The sequence below is a fragment of the Chlorocebus sabaeus genome, chromosome 2 (assembly GCF_047675955.1).
Source record: "Chlorocebus sabaeus isolate Y175 chromosome 2, mChlSab1.0.hap1, whole genome shotgun sequence".
NCBI lineage: Eukaryota > Metazoa > Chordata > Mammalia > Primates > Cercopithecidae > Chlorocebus > Chlorocebus sabaeus.
Genome location: NC_132905.1, coordinates 51998903 through 52014680, shown reverse-complemented (window position 1 = coordinate 52014680; position 15778 = coordinate 51998903). Strand labels below are relative to the sequence as shown.

At 39.8% G+C, this 15778-nt stretch overlaps 1 protein-coding gene across 4 annotated transcripts in view; it reads left to right on the top strand.

Annotated features, from left to right (window-relative positions):
* NDUFAF5 (NADH:ubiquinone oxidoreductase complex assembly factor 5) overlaps positions 1–12985 on the top strand; it is a 35627-nt gene extending 22642 nt beyond the window's left edge. For 2 of the 4 annotated variants that reach the window (XM_007960439.3, XM_037984758.2), the window contains 4 exons: positions 4631–4691; positions 12221–12304; positions 12632–12714; positions 12875–12985. In XM_007960439.3, the coding sequence (XP_007958630.2) occupies positions 4631–4691; positions 12221–12304; positions 12632–12714; positions 12875–12967 (321 nt within the window). In that variant the 3' untranslated portion in view covers positions 12968–12985. Of the gene's footprint in view, positions 1–3265; positions 3408–4630; positions 4692–10200; positions 10299–12220; positions 12305–12631; positions 12715–12874 lie in introns of those variants that run through there. The other 2 variants (XR_005235674.2, XM_037984753.2) reach the window with 2 other exon arrangements.
* Positions 12986–15778: the final 2793 nt, after the last annotated feature.

Below are 15778 nucleotides of genomic sequence, written 5' to 3'. Positions count from 1 at the left end.
GGCACTATCCTAGGTACTTCAAATACAGCACTGAACAAAACAGAAATCCCTGCCTGGTGTTTTTGGGTTTATAGCAGGGCCGTTGGTAAACTTTAGATGGTTCAATAACACTGGGATGTTGTACACAAAATTTGTGGTGGTGGTGTTCATAAATGGAGGAAAGTACCCATGGTTTTCATCAGATCTTGAGAGACCTCATATAACTAAAAATAGATTAGGAACCAGTGAATTAAAACCTTTTCGATAACGTTTATTTTACTTATAATATGGGAAAAATTTCCTTTACAGTCTATCTTCTTGAGAATTGTCTTTTGTATTGCTGTGTCTCCAACCTGTTATTGAGATGAAAAAAGAATCTCTGGGAATGTAAAGCCTCTAAAAAGTATAGAGGGGTGTAGGGCTGGGATGGTGTGGAGAGGTGTGGTGTACATTGTCACGAGGTGATGTTAAAAAATTTATATGAGGTCATACAGGTTAGTCAGCAATATTACAGGACTCGAAAGTTATTGCCCATTAGGAAAAAAATGGGATTTCTGCTGATCACCAGAAGGAAGTTAAATTATGTGAACTGCACATGGTTTTCTATGGTTATAAAGAATGAGTTTTAGAAAGATTTCTACTAAAAATGTTTAACCTGATACTAAAATGTTTAAAAGCCTACATTTCTATTAATTGGGAAATCTGATTCAAAATACTATCCATATTCTCTAAAAATGAGCCTAATGACTCATACTTTAATATAAAAATATTGGTGTAGAATGTTCTTTATACAATTAGAGAGTTGCTGATTTAATAAGAAAGTTATAAGAATGTGTTCTTGAATCATTACATTTATCCTTTGAGGCATGTATACGGTTTTGTTTCTGAAGTGCTGTATTAATATTGTGTCCTGGCCAGGCCAGGCACTGTTGTTCACTTCTTTAATCCCAGCACTTTGGGAGGCCTAGGTGAGAGAATCACTTCAGCCTAGGATTTTAAGACCAGCCTGGGCAACATAGGGAGACCCCATCTCTACAAAAAAAAATTATTAATTTGCTGGGCCTGTCTGTAGTCCCAGCTACTTGGAAGGCTGAGGTGGAAGGATTGAGCCTGGGACGTTGAGGCTGCAGTGAGCCATGATCTCATCAGTATACTCCAGCCTGGGTAACAGAGCAAGATCCTGTCTCCAAAAAAAATAATAATAATATGTGTTCTAATTCATTTTCTAAAAATTCCCATCCAAAAAAGCTTTTGTATAATCAGCTATACAGGTTTATATTGCATACATTAGATATATTACTTTCACGCTACAATGGATTTTTATTTTTGAAGTGAAATTGAGTCAAATTAGTATCATAGTTGTATTTATATCTTAATATTGTATTTTCATCTCAATGAATTATTTTCAGAGAATCGGCATTCTAAGTAAAGCTGATTTCCTTTTTAGAATTGAACTACCAGGGTAGTACTTTAAGAGAATGGTGCAAGGCCTGGCACCATGGCTCACGCCTGTAATCCTAACACTTTGGGAGGCCGAGGCAGGCAGATCATGAGGTCAGGGGATTTGAGACCATCTTGGCTAACACAGTGAAACCCTGTCTCTACTAAAAATACAAACAAATTAGCCGGGCGTGGTGGCACATGCCTGTAGTCCCAGCTACTTGGGAGACTGAGGCAGGAGAATTGCTTGAACCTGGGAGGTGGAGGTAGCGGTGAGCCAAGATCGCACCACTGCACTCCGGCCTGGGCGCTGGACAACAAAGTGAGACTCTGTCTCAAAAAGAAAAAAAAAAAGAATGGTGCTGTTATACCCAGACCGTTTGTTCCCCAAAGAAGACCACCAGAGTCCAGAGTCAAAGCCAAGCGGCAAGGATCTTTACTAAGTTTACCTTACCAAGTTCGAACTTGGTCCCTCCATTCCACAGCATACAAGAGGGCCTCGAACAATGCGCTTGCTTTTTATAGCCCGATGTAAACAGGATATGTAAAGTTACAGGGAACAAGGTAATTCTCTCGGTTACAGCATTACAATTGGTTAACATTATACATTTAGCATTCCTTATCAGAGATCTCCCAGGTGATGTTTTTCTGAAGTTTGAAAGAAATATGGAGGAATGTGTTTGTGCTGGGCTCAGGAAGTTGGGAGATATATGGGGAATGTGCCTCATTCCTTTCAGTGCAGATATGGTCGCCTTTAATTTAAATAAGGCCTTCAACAAAGCTGTTGTGGCATTCTTTTGATTGAGGTGGAGATAGTGCTTTTAGTTGATTTCATTGAAGAATTGTTTTCAAAGGATATTGCTTAATGGCCACATAACAGCCTGGAAGGAATTTTGTTTTTAATCTTAGGATCTCCTCTTAAAAATAGCTTGTTAATGTAGAAAAGTATATGGATGATGAATGTTCGTGGTCTCACTACCCAGAGGTCTCATTAAAAAGCATACACAACCTGATACGTGTATATGTTTTTTTAAAAGAAGAATAAAAATGAATATATGGAGAGAATGATACAGAGTAAGGTGTAAAGTGAAATGAAGTCTTCTCCTCCTCACTTCTTCCTGTGTTGCCCAGGCTAGAGTGCAGTAGTGAGGTCTCTGCTTACTACAGCCTCCACCTCCCAGGTTCAAGGGATTCTCATGCCTCTGCCTCCCAAACAGCTGGGACCAGAGGTGTGTGCCATGACACCCAGCTAATTTTTTTTTTTTTTTTTTTTTGGAGACAGTCTCACTCTTTCATCCAGGCTGGAGTGCAGTGGCATGATCTTGGCTCACTGCAACCTCTGCCTCCCAGGTTCAAGTGATTCTCCTGCCTCAGCCTCACAAGTAGCTGGGACTACAGGCGCATGCCACCACGCCTGGCTAATTTTTTGTATTTTTAGTAGAAATGGGGTTTCACCATGTTAGCTGGGATGGTCTTGATCTCCTGACCTCGTCATCTTCCTACCTCAGCCTCCCACAGTGCTGGGATTACAGTCATAAGCCATCGTGCCTGGCCCTCCTCCTGACTTCTCAAACCCTGGTCCCTTTCCCCAAAGATTTGTTAGCTGTGTCTTAGACATCCTTTCAGATCAATTTTTTTTCATAGACCCATAGAGTACACTTAAGTCATTTAAACCCACTTATATAATACTACATGCCCTCTTTTTTTTTTTCCGGTCAATAACATATCTCAGAGATTTTTTCCTACAGACATGTGTCTACCTTATTTTTTGAGAACTGTATAGTATTTTATAGAATACATGTTCTTTAATTTGTTTAACCAGTCCTCTATTAATGATTTGTTTTAGGCTACTTTCCGGCCAGGTGCCGTAGCCCACGCTTGGAATCCCAGCACTTCGGGAGGCTGAGGCGGGTGGATCACGAGCTTAGGAGATCGAGACCAGCCTGGCTAACATGGTGCAAGCCTGTCTCTGCTAAAAATACAAAAAAATTATTAGCTGGGTATGGTGGCGGGCGCCTGTAGTCCCAGCTACTTGGGAGGCTGCGGCAGGAGAATGACGTGAACCCAGGAGGCGGAGCTTGCAGTGAGCCGAGATTGCACCACTGCATTCCAGCCTGGGCGGCAGAGCGAGACTCCGTCCAAAGAAAATACAAAAATTAGCCAGATGTGATGGTGTGTGTCTGTAATCCCAGCTACTGGGGAGGCTGAGGCACAAGAGTCGCTTGAGCCCAGGAGGCAGAGGCTACAGTGAGCGGAGATCGTGCCACTGCACTCCAGCCTGGGCAACACAGCAAGAATCTGTCTAAAAAAAAAAGAGAGATTTATTTTAGGCTAGTTTCCAATAAGAACAAACTCCTACTTTTAGTGCCTAACGCAATAAAATTTTATCACATCACAACTGCGTGCTGGTGGTACAGCCCATCTCTGTCTTGTAGCTGTGCCATCTGGCCCTGTGTTCTATAAGGTCATCACAGCAAAAGAGATGGCCTGGAAAAGGCTCTAGCTCTTAACTGTCTTGCCTCTCCTTTCTTTGGCCAAAAGAAATATGTGTTTGAGATTAGGAAGTGTCAAGGAGCACCTGGATATTTGGAGAGCATCAGTGGTCTCTGCCACTGTACGAACAGTAAAGTCCTGTATCAGGCTTCAAAAAGAAGAGGAAGTCATTACCCAATTGTTCATTTGAGAAACAAACTCCACGTGTATCAGCAATGTGCTCATTTCCTAAACAAGCCTACTGGCTGCATTACTAGATGTAGAATGAAATATTTTGATTCTAGATGCCCCATTTTAAGAAAGATTGATATCGACACTGTCCAGGGACATGTAGTCAGAACATGTAAGGATCTACAGATCTGTAGTCCCAGCTACTCGGGAGGCTACAGATTTTTGTGTCCTGAAGGTTTGCAAAGACTTGGAGAAGAGGGTGATGGTTTGTAGGGTACAGAATACTTTTATTCTGTGTGGTTCCCAAGGAGAGAACTAGAACCAATGATGGAGTTTTAGGATGATTTCTCTCACAGTGGAGGATATTTAATCAGCAATTAGAGACCTTCATAAATCAAGCATAAGCCAGATGACATCTATGAAGAATATTGTAAAGATTTTTTAGTTAGCATGGGAGATTGGTCTGGGTAATCTCTGTGGCCTCTTTTTAAATCTAGAGTTTTGTATCATGAATGTCAAATGAATGTTTCTTTTTCTTTTTAAATAGGACACTGATGAAATTCAAGTTAACTATCCTGGAATGTTTGAATTGATGGAAGATTTACAAGGTAAAGCACTTTAAAAATGTTTAGACTCCATGGGGAAAGGTAGGCCAAAAAAAAGAATTTTTAGACTCCGTTTGAGAGAGACATTTTGAGAGCCAGCTCTTCGGCAGGCACTGGACAAAGCACTAGGGATCCATTGTTGAGGAGAAAGCAGACTGTCTTCATGGAGCTTCTGATAGAAAATGGAGGAGGCAGGCACCAGGCAGCTGTCAAAAAGATAAGTGTTAAATTAGAATTGTGGTCAGTGCTGTGAAGTAGAGGCATATAGTGCCATGGCTGTTTGTCAAAAGATGGCGGGACTTTTTTTTGAAGTGCACTTGAGGATGATAGAACACATTGGTGACTTCCTTCAGCCATAGTTGGCAGCTGAGATATAGACTCAAGAAGGAAGGTAGTTGGGTTGGTTTAGAAGTAGGGTTTTGTTGGGGGGAAATGTCCCAATCTGGGAGACAAAGAAGTCCTATCTGAGGAAGTAGCAATTGAGCTGTGCTCTAAAAAAAATGGAGATGAATTAACTGGGTAGACAGAGTAAGCAAGTGAGTCTGAGGCAAGGAGAACGGCATGTGCAAAGGCCCTCCTGTGAGAATGAACATAGCAAGAACTGAAAGAAGGGCATTTTGGCTGGTGTACAGGGAGTAAGAAGGAGAGAGTTAAGTGATGACCTTGGTGGGTCAACGGGAGTCACAGATCAAACGCAGAAGTACTTTATAGGCCTTGTTAAAATTGTTTGCCCTTATCTTAAAATGCCCCTTGAGGCATCTTAGAGAGATAACAGTATCAGACTTGGATTTTGAAAGGAGTAGATTGGCAGATAAACTAGTAGTGAGATTAGTATCAGTAAAGCTTGCTGAGTGATGATGGTGGTTTGTACTAAGGTGGTGGCAATGGAGATGAAGAGAAGCAGATGCATCCCAGAGATGTTTAGGAGGTAAATTTTGCAGTTCCTGCTGGTGGATTGGATGTGGGCAGATGAAGGAGAAAGACATTTGAAGCATAATTGCTGAGTTTTAGCTCACATGGAGAGATGGTGTTCTTCACTGATAGAGGAAACAATAGAATAGCAGGTGTGGGCAGGTACAGCGCTTGAGTTTACATTTGGATACATTGGGTTCGAAGTGCTTTTGAAATACCTAAGAGGTTATGTCAAGTAGGCAGTTGAGTATGTGGGTAGGTAGCTCAGAGGAAGCTACTGGCTTGGTTAAAAAGTTGGGAGTCAGTTGTGAATAGGTGACATTCAAAGCATTTGCCTAGGATAAGAACATGGAGTGAGCAGAGAAAGTGGCTTGATACTGAGCCTTTAGCAGGTGGGTAGACTACGTCTGAACCTACAAGGAGACTTGAGAAGGAGTAGCCAGCAAGGTGTTCTGGAAAAACACCAGAAAAGTATAGAATTGCCTGAACCAAAGGAAAGAGTGTTTCAAAACAAAGGGAGCACTTAGTAGCATTAAAAGCAAACTATGAACTGAAAAGGAAGTTCACTAGATTTAGAAACAAGAAGGTTATTGGTGACCCTGGTGAGAGCTCTTCTGTTGGAGCGAGGAGAGTAGAAGGGAAGTAGGTTGAGAAATAAGTGGAAAATGAGGAACTGGAGACAGCAAATGTGTGCTGTTCTTTCAAGAAGTCTAGTGGTGAAGAGGAGGTGAAGGATGGAAAGGTTACAGGTGTCAGAAGAGAGGAGAGGAATAGGAGTTGGGAGGAGTTTTGTTTTGTTTTTTTTCTAAAACTTGAATTTAACTGCTGACTAGAAGAATCTTAAGTGCTTTCGTAGAAGAGGTGACTCTCGAAGAGAGGGAAAAGATAATTGATGATGACAGGTGTCTGAGAAGGTGGGAAGGGTGCAATACAAGGGCCAGTGGAGGGGTTGACCTTGCTAAGGGGAGAGGCAGAGTTATAGCAGGAAGGGAGAACAGATAGCACCAAAGGACGTGTAGGTGTTTATGTTTGAAAGCAAGAAGTTCCCATCTTGTGGATCTTTTTTTTTTTTTTTTTTTTGGTCAAACAGGAAGTAATATATGCTAAGAATGAAAGAGAGTTTTGAGAAGTGAGTGGAACCATTTGAAATAGTCATTATAGGGAATGAGAAGGTGAACTGACCATCAACAGTAGGTGGTAGCTCAGGACGAGGCACAAAAATCAGGTAGTTGAATTAGTTTGGGTTGGGGGTTTGCTAGTTAAAAATGACAAAGAGACAAAGGTAAAAGATAATTCTAGGAATATAATTGAAATAATAGGTTAAAGAATCTTAGCTGGAAGAAAAGGGAAGTGGGAACAAAAAAGAGTGAGCTGATAAATTGGGAGGAAGAAGAAGAGCTGTGCACAGGTGATTCCAAGGCGGTCAGGGAATGGTCATGGTTGGAGTTCCTGAACACACTGGAGGGACAGGAGGATATGGTCAGAAAATGAGATGTTTGATGATTTTGGAAGTAAAGCAGTTACAAGTGATAACTTGGTTTGGGACATGTCTCAGGTATCAAGGCAGAGGTGGCGTAATGGAGTGGTTGATTAGAGATTAGATTTTAAAATCTTAACTTGCTGATTATTAACATGAAGTCACCCAGGATGGTGGCAGTACTGGGAGTGTAGAGGAAAACTGAGCCAAGTGCCAAACCTTTCAATGAATGAGGGGAGTGACTAACCTGATGTCAGACAGCAAGCAGGAGACAGGAGAAGATTACAGCCTTGTGGTGTGGGGCCTCAGCAGGATGAAGGTGTTTAACGGGGTAGAGAAGTAATGGCCTGGAAGAGGCTTCAAGGAGTAAGAAGGACACAGACCAAACTCTGAAAGAGGTTAGATATGCAAAAATAAACTCAGTTACTTGAAAGGGATGCTAGAGAAGCAGTTTCCTCAAAAGAGAGCGTCAACTTGCCTCCTTTGTGGGAATTTGTGAGATAGTTATTTTATATATACAGACTAACATCAAAAATAGTTTCGATGAATGTGGGAAGCTAGAGAGGTTAAAGATATATTCTGTGAATCCAGAACTATGCTTACCTAGGGGAGCCTTCATCTGGATCCTGAAAAATTGTAAGATGATTTAAAGAAAGAGGATTATACAAATAAATATCTAGTCTTTACTTACAGATTTATAGTCTTTTGTAAGCATTATTGTACTTGCTTCCTTAAGTAACGAGTGAGAAGAATTAGGGCCAAAGAGAACAGTTGCCTGTCAAGTGGCAGAATTAGCTGCCAAACTCATGCTTCTTGACTCTGCCCTGGCACTGTCTGAACTGACCCTGTTCCTTCTTGTAGTTACCCTTCCGTAACAAGGTTTGTTTTACCTATTGTGCAGCCTCCTCTGAGTGTGGAGCGTCTGTCACTCTGCAAACGGAAAGATGTGTAACTGAAATCTTACCGTTGTCATCAGTTTTCATTCATTAATAGAGAGATTGGCAGCCAATAGCATGTGTGGCCAAGATGACAGAGGATCAGTAATAAGCCACACACACCCCTTCCCCAGCACTACCCCAAGGACTTACCGGATGTAATCAAGGAGCCACTTTATCCAAAGGCTTGAGAGATGATGGTGGGCTGATGATTTATCACTTGGGCTCTAATGATAAAAATATTATTCAAATACAGCATTTATTTCTGTTTTGCTATAGAATCTGTGTTCATGATTCATTTCAAGAAAGAAAAGAGAAAAATACTAGAAATTAGACCTATCCATGGAAAAGGTTACTTCCCACTGATTTCAACATATGTACAGCACTTAACTCTGTGCTCAGTGCAATTCTCTGAGGTTTTTCTAATACCCTAATTTTACCTGTGAGAAAACTGAGGCATCAAGAAGTTAAGTATCTTGTCCATGGTCACACCGAATCTGTAGTTACAATTTGAATTCAGAGTCGTATACTGCATATTTGATATGTATGTGATTCTTTAAATTCAGATTAACGTGTGTATTCAGCGAAATGTATTAATCTTAAAGGTACAGCTGCTTGTGTTTTAACCACCATCCTGACCCAAATATTGAACATTTTCAGTCTCCCAGAAGGTCGCCTTGTGCTCCTTCCAAATTGATAACCCCCTCTTTTCCTAAAGGTTTCATTTGTTTTTCAGATGGAGTCTCACTCTGTCACCTAGGCTAGAGTGCAGCAGCATGATCTTGGCTCACTGCAACCTCTGCCTCCTGGGTTCACGTAATTCTCCTGCTTCAGCCTCCCAAGTAGCTAGTATTACAGGCATGTGCCACCACGCCTGGCTAATTTTTGTATTTTTAGTAGAGACTGGGTTTCACCATGTTGGCCAGGCTGGTCTCGAACACCTGACCTCAGGTGATCCACCCATCTTGGCCTCCCAAAGTGCTGGGACTACAGGTGTGAGTCTCCTAAAGGTTTTAAATAGACCATATATTTTCAGGAACTATGGCATAATACTTTCAGATGCTTTCCTAGTGCTTCTTTTTTTTTTTAACTGTAACATCTGTTACAGAAATCAGATGTCTTAGTTTTTGATACATCTTATCCTTAGGAATATTAAGAGGAATTATTTAAACTTATAAAATGATATTTAATAAAATAGATACAATTATTAACAGGTTGGTTTTATGTACCTTCGCTTACCGTTTATTGAGCATCTACCCATGTGCCAACTGCTGAGCCAACAGTGGAAATACATAGTTCCTGATCTCAGGGAGCTTATATTGTAGTAGGGAAGAAGAAACACACAAAGATAGAGACAGACTCATACATTCAACTGAAAATGAAATCATTTATAATAAAGTACAAGAAGAAACACAGGAGGAAAAGGCCCTAAATCTCCTTAGGGAGTCAGGAATGCTTTTGCAAAAGAGGCAGCACCTAAGCAAAAATGAGTTTGCCCAGAGAATGAAAGGTGGGTTGAGGTTTAAGAGAGCTGACATTGCATCCACATGGAAGTAGAATAGGATATGCACATCCTTCACTCTCCTGATTAAGGAATGGTACCATAATCCAGTATTCCTTGAGTATGTAGAATGGGGAGATGATGGGAAATGATATAGGATCAGAGGTTTCTACATTTTTTTCAGATTAGCATTGTAATGTCTTGGAAGAATTTTGCATAGAGTAGAGAAAATGAGACAGATTTGTGTGTGTTAGAAAGCTCACCTTCCAGCATTGTTTATGAGGCATAGTTTATGAGGAAGGGAAGACTAGAGCTAACATGGTTAATCTGTGTGTTTTTTTTAAACATATGAGGAAACCCAGGCACAGACGAAGTTAAGTAACTTGTTCCAGATGATAATAATTAGTGAGTGGTAGAGCCATGATTTAAACCTAGTTGAGCAGCCTGATTTGTATGCTGAAATCTTAGCCATTCTCCCATGGAAAAAGTCAGAGGCAGAAGAGATGGGAAGAAGCATAGTCAGGGGGTGATGGAGGCAGGGAGACCGTGGGAGACTTTCAGGTGTGCTCTTCTGCTGACTGGAAGATCATGTTACTTCCAAATTTGTTTCTGGTATTTTACATTTATGGTATACATTTTTTCTTAATGGTTGTGTGTCTCATTTAAGCTGCTATTGTTAATTCACAGAAGAAAAGTCCAGAATGTTGACCTAATTTTACAAAACAAGCTGCATATCAGCTGATGAATGCATGAAAAATTTTCAAGGCTTTCACAGTGGTCTTAAGGTAAGTTCAGCTATTTTTTTTAAACAATACTCAGTATTGTTTTTAGTAAACCATAATAAATTAGGTTTATTTTTAATAAGCAGTTGAACTTCACCTTAAAAACACTGTGAGAGTCTTAAACAGTTAACCTGCTAGCCAGAGTTTTCTGTTATCTCAAAGCCCAGGGCAAGTTGGAAGTCCCAAAGTTTCAGTTTTTCCCTGGGTGGTCTTCAGTAGAGGTCCCCCATGATGCATTAGGAGGTGTTATTCTTTATAATAGATGGCAAAACTGGAATTCGATAGAGGTTGAATGACTTTGCCCCCGGTTATGAAGAGTTAAAACTGGGAGTGTGATCCCAAAGTCCACTCTTTCCACCACCTCACACTGCTTCTGCAAGAAGGGAGGTTCAGTGTGGCAGTGTGAGTGGCTTGTGAGGGAAGGTTGGAGTGCTGCACAGTTACACCTTGTGCTCTACAGTAGTGCTCTTGAATTTCTGTATGGCTGATGTAGGTCAGACCTTCAGAGAGTATTATACCTACTAATCTTAATTAGTATATCCTAATACTGATTGTTTAGAAGGCATTTTAGAATTTATAGTGCATCACATGTTTATCTTTTCTAGTGGTGTTGTCCGTAACTAATGCATAATTAAGCCATAGCAGCAAGAAGTTGAGCAAAAATGAAAGCACCATACCTAAGCAACAGACTCTTCCAATGTGAGACCCAGTTTACCTCTGGCCATTTGATATGGTTAAAATGTGAGCACTAGAAGCCTTTAAGGAGCATCTAGTCTGGTGGCTTTGAAGACCACGGATGATTGTCACGAGGTCATCCAGCTGCTTCACGACACCAAGAATATGGTCCACCTTTTTTTGATGATAATTAACCTACTAGTTTGTGTCTGTCGTTCTTCATGAATTGGGCTGTTGCACTTAGAGGATTTTAGTAGCAGAGATTCATTATTTTAGGGAATAGTAGAAATCTTTTGAAATTGAAGAGAAGAAAAAGGTTTAGGTGCAGCTAATTTGTTGATTGTTTTTAATAAGACCATTGAAAATGTGGTAGATTACTATTTTTAAACTGAAAGAATACTGATATTGGTAAGTCTATTCATTTCTTGATTAGTGAAAGTAGTTAAGATAACATTTGATCATGTAGTAAAGTTTAATATAGAGAACACATGAAGGATTTTTATTTCTGAAATTCTTTTAATTTTGTAGAATGGCTTAAAATGTGCTCAGAGTAAATTTAAGTCTTTGTATAAAGAAAAATCAAATATACATTAATCTTAAATGAACAATAGAATAATGCTTAACCTAGTTTTTCACCATCAACTTGAAGGAAAGAAGTCTAAAAATTTTAAAACATTAAGAGAAGTGCCTCTAAAAGAATGCACATAATTATTTCCTAATGTGAGATTAGTAAAAATTAGTAAAATATTGTAAATCTGAGAACACATAGTAGCTTTGGTAACTATCTAATGAGTTTCAAAGCCATCTTCCAAGTTTCACAATCATACTTACATTATGGCTTAGGAGTGAGGCATTGTGGCACTGACCTGTCTTCCTCCAAAGAGCGGCTGAAAGGAGCATGAGATGTGACATCCTTGGTAAAGTTCTCGCCAACTACTGACAACTCACCTGGGGTGGCAGTCACCTGGGTTTTGCCCAGCGGGCTTACTTTAGACCATTGCTGGCAAGTAAAGCATTGTGGGGCTGCCTCCTGAAATGTCCCTTGCCTGTCTTAATATTCAAAAAGTTTCAAGTAGTTTCACTTTGGAGTCACTAAGTAGCCTAGCTATAATCTGAAAGTGAAATGAGATTTAGGTTTACATGACCCTTAGAGAATGAGGACAGGTAGATGAGATGGGATTAAGTCTGTGGTGTTGAGCTGTTCAGGGCGTTTGCTGTATTATCTCAAACTACCTGTAGTGTATTTGTAGGTATGGGTGAGAGTAACTGTTCTTGGAATAGAAAAGCCCTGCTGCATCGAGACACAATGCTGGCAGCTGCAGCCGTGTACAGAGGTAAGGGATGACCACTCTTTCACCTGCCTCACCGTGGCACTTGTGCTGTATCATGTTGATTCCTTTCACATTGCCAATGTATTTTCCATTCCCATTAAGGCTCCCTCAGACTTCATGTCCTTCCTCTCAAAACACAGATCCTGTGGCTTTTTCCAGACAGCCTTTACGATTTCCTTACCCTCAGTATTAATAATTTTTCATGTAAGTTGTTCTCAGAGTCTTACGAATATCCTGTACCCATTTCTTTTTGAAGAACATGACCTTTATTGAGGAGAAATTTTTTCCTACTTGCATTTTTTCAGACTTTAACCATTATTGTCTTTTTAGAAATGTACAGAAATGAGGATGGTTCAGTACCTGCCACATATCAGATCTATTACATGATAGGATGGAAATATCATGAGTCACAGGTAACATTATTAAGGTGGATCACTTTTCTTAGTGGGTTCATGTTCAGATTATTGTTTACTAACTGGGGGGAAGGGGTAATATAAGACAGCATTAATGGCTTTAATTGGGACTGTGTATTATCTATCTATTTCTAATATCTTTAATCTTTATTATTTTCAGGCAAGACCAGCTGAAAGAGGTTCTGCAACTGTGTCATTTGGAGAACTAGGAAAAATAAACGACCTTATGCCACAGGGGAAAAAATCACAATAAATATTTATTCAATGTTAATGTTGTCCAGAATTTTCATCAGAAATGGATAGTTTTCACATCTAAAATTATTACATTTTGAAGCAAGAAGCACTCTAAGCTATTTACTAATAGACTTTTCATATAATTAGGAAAACCTGATATCACATCTGTAGTAACCATTTCAGTTTCATATTGTTTCTGTTTTCATAAGGATACTGCTGAGTGTCTTTGCAGATTGAGCCTAAAAGCAAAGAAAATATTTCCCTAAAATATTTGCAAATAATGTTCACATATATAAATGCCTGGGAAAATATTACTCATGCTGACCTTTTGTACCTTTTTCTCTTGCTTTGATCTTTTGTTACTTCTGCGAAAGGACCACAGCCATGGAGATGAGAGGAGGAACAAGTTGGTCGGTTCTTTAGAGTTCTGGCTCATTTAGATTGAAAAACATAGACTTTTTATAATCACTATTGTAAGGTACTTAAGCCAAAGTTGTATTTGTCATACTATTTTCTTTGCCTTGAAGAGGAACAGATGAATATGCACCTTCTCCAGAGTTATGTGGTTTTAGAATTTAGAAGAGCATGTATCTTTATTAAATCCCTCCTCAACTCTCTTTAAAGCATCTGAATTTAACCTTATTTCTTTTTTGCCTCCATGGTGTGGGTGGGACCACCATGGTTTTACACCCCACCCTACCTTAGGGAAGAAGAAAACATTTTAAAGAATTACAGAAGCAGAATCACGTGTAAAAGTCTCTGCACAGTCATCAGTTTATTGTTAGGCTTTCCTTTGTAATTTCAGGGCTTAAGCACTATTGTCCTAATCTAAGTTCAGAGTCCTGTTGTCCAGGAGGGTTCAAAATCATCTGGAGATAATCAAGCTCAGACAGCTTAGGATAGGTGGGAAGAATGTAGAGGAAGCAGGGAGAAGGCTGAGAAGCAAGCAGGAGTGAGCGCTATGTGTGTTGTTTCTAATTAGCTGTTTGCTGTCTTTTCCATTTAACCTGGGCACTGCCCCAGCCTCATCTTCAGCCTTCAGTGATCTATGATAGCATTTCCTTCTGTCTCCTCTCAGTCTCTCTCTCTTCTGCCTGCCTTCCCTCCTTTACAGTATTAGCAGCAAGCTTTCCATGTGTCGGGGCTGTGTCTTAGCCTGTACATTTGTACATAGTAGATATTCAGTTAAATTTTGAACTAATATTATATGACAGACTTGCCCTTTGAAAGACTTAAGTTATAGTTAAAAACCAAGATTTGTAGGAGAAAAAAATTATTCTCTTCAGTTGGAAAAATCATCGATATTTGAAACTGGGATACGCTTGGTAGCTTTTTTGTTTTATTTTAACACAAAGTAAACCTGTGAAGTAGAATTTGGTGTTTTGTTTTTTGGGGTTTTTTTTTTTTAAGCTTAATTTTCAGAACTTGAAGACAGAACAACAACAAAAAACAAAACACTCTGTGCTAGTCGGGTGCAATGGTGCATGCCTGTAGTCCCAACTGCTTGGGAAGCTGAGGCAGGAGGATCACTTGAGCCTAGGAGTTCAAGGCTGCAGTGAGCTATCTGTGCCATGGCACTCCAGCCTGGGCAAAACAGGAGACCTCATCTTAAGAAAAATCCACCAAAAACCCTGTGTTTTAAAGTGCAAACTGATGATGGAGGAATGGGTAAATTCCGGGAGTCTGTATTTCCAAAAGGACATGTGTTTATGTGCATTAATACTTGTTTTTGAAGAACACATCTCAAAGTGTTAAGTGGCTGTTGCTGAGGAAGGAGACTGAGGGACTGGGTGTGTCTGTCGTTGTGTTTGAATGTCTGTCGGGGGTATAGAAACTAGGAGGGAGACTTGTACATTTCACTTTTTAAACTTCCTGTAAATTTTGAATTTTCCAAGCAAGAATATTACTTTTGCTTATTTAATGTCAACGGAGTTATATGTAGATGGTGGGGTGGAGCTAAGGATTACTCTACCCTGGCTATCCCATAAAAAACTTCATTTGTTTAAAAAAATTAAGGAAAGAAAACACAGCTAATTGAGGAGCCTTATTGTTTAATGTGAGTGACTGTACTGAAAACATTTATTTTAGTGTGTATAACACTAGTGAAATTATTTTTTTAGTTGAAATCTGCTCAAAGTATGCTATTAAGCTTTTATTGTTCAGAGCCCTCAGGAAACTGATTGTTCTGAATAACCACATTTTCCAAATGATTAAGAGCCCATCCTTTTAAGCAATGAAACTTAAAAAGTGTTTATTAAAAATTTTTCAAAAATATGTTACATTCTTAAATGATATATGATAATCATTTCTTTTTTTTTTTTTTTTTTTTGAGACGGAGTCTCACTCTGTTTCCAGGCTGGAGTACAGTGGCACGATCTTGGCTCACTACAACCTCTGCCTGCCGGGTTCAAGCGATTCTGCTGCCTCAGCTTCCAAAGTAGCTGGGATTACAGGTGCGTGCCACCACGCTGGCTAATTTTTGTATTTTTAGTAGAGACGGGGTTTCACCATGTTGGCCAGCATGGTCTCGATCTCTTGACCTCGTGATCCGCCCACCTCGGCCTCCCAAAGTGCTGGGATTACAGGTGTGAGCCACCATGCCCAACCAATAATCATTTCTTGATAACCCCACAGTTATTATCATAAACTCAAATTGTACTGTATTGCTTGTTCCCAGACTAGCCCCAAGAACGCTGTGGTTGGTTTTGTGTATTTTCCAGCACTTTTCTTATTTGCTGTCAGTTGTCAATTTCAACACCTTGACCAAAATGAAATTTCTTGAGTCATTTCTTCTGTTTTGCTATAAGATTAGAATTCATACTGAAAGATT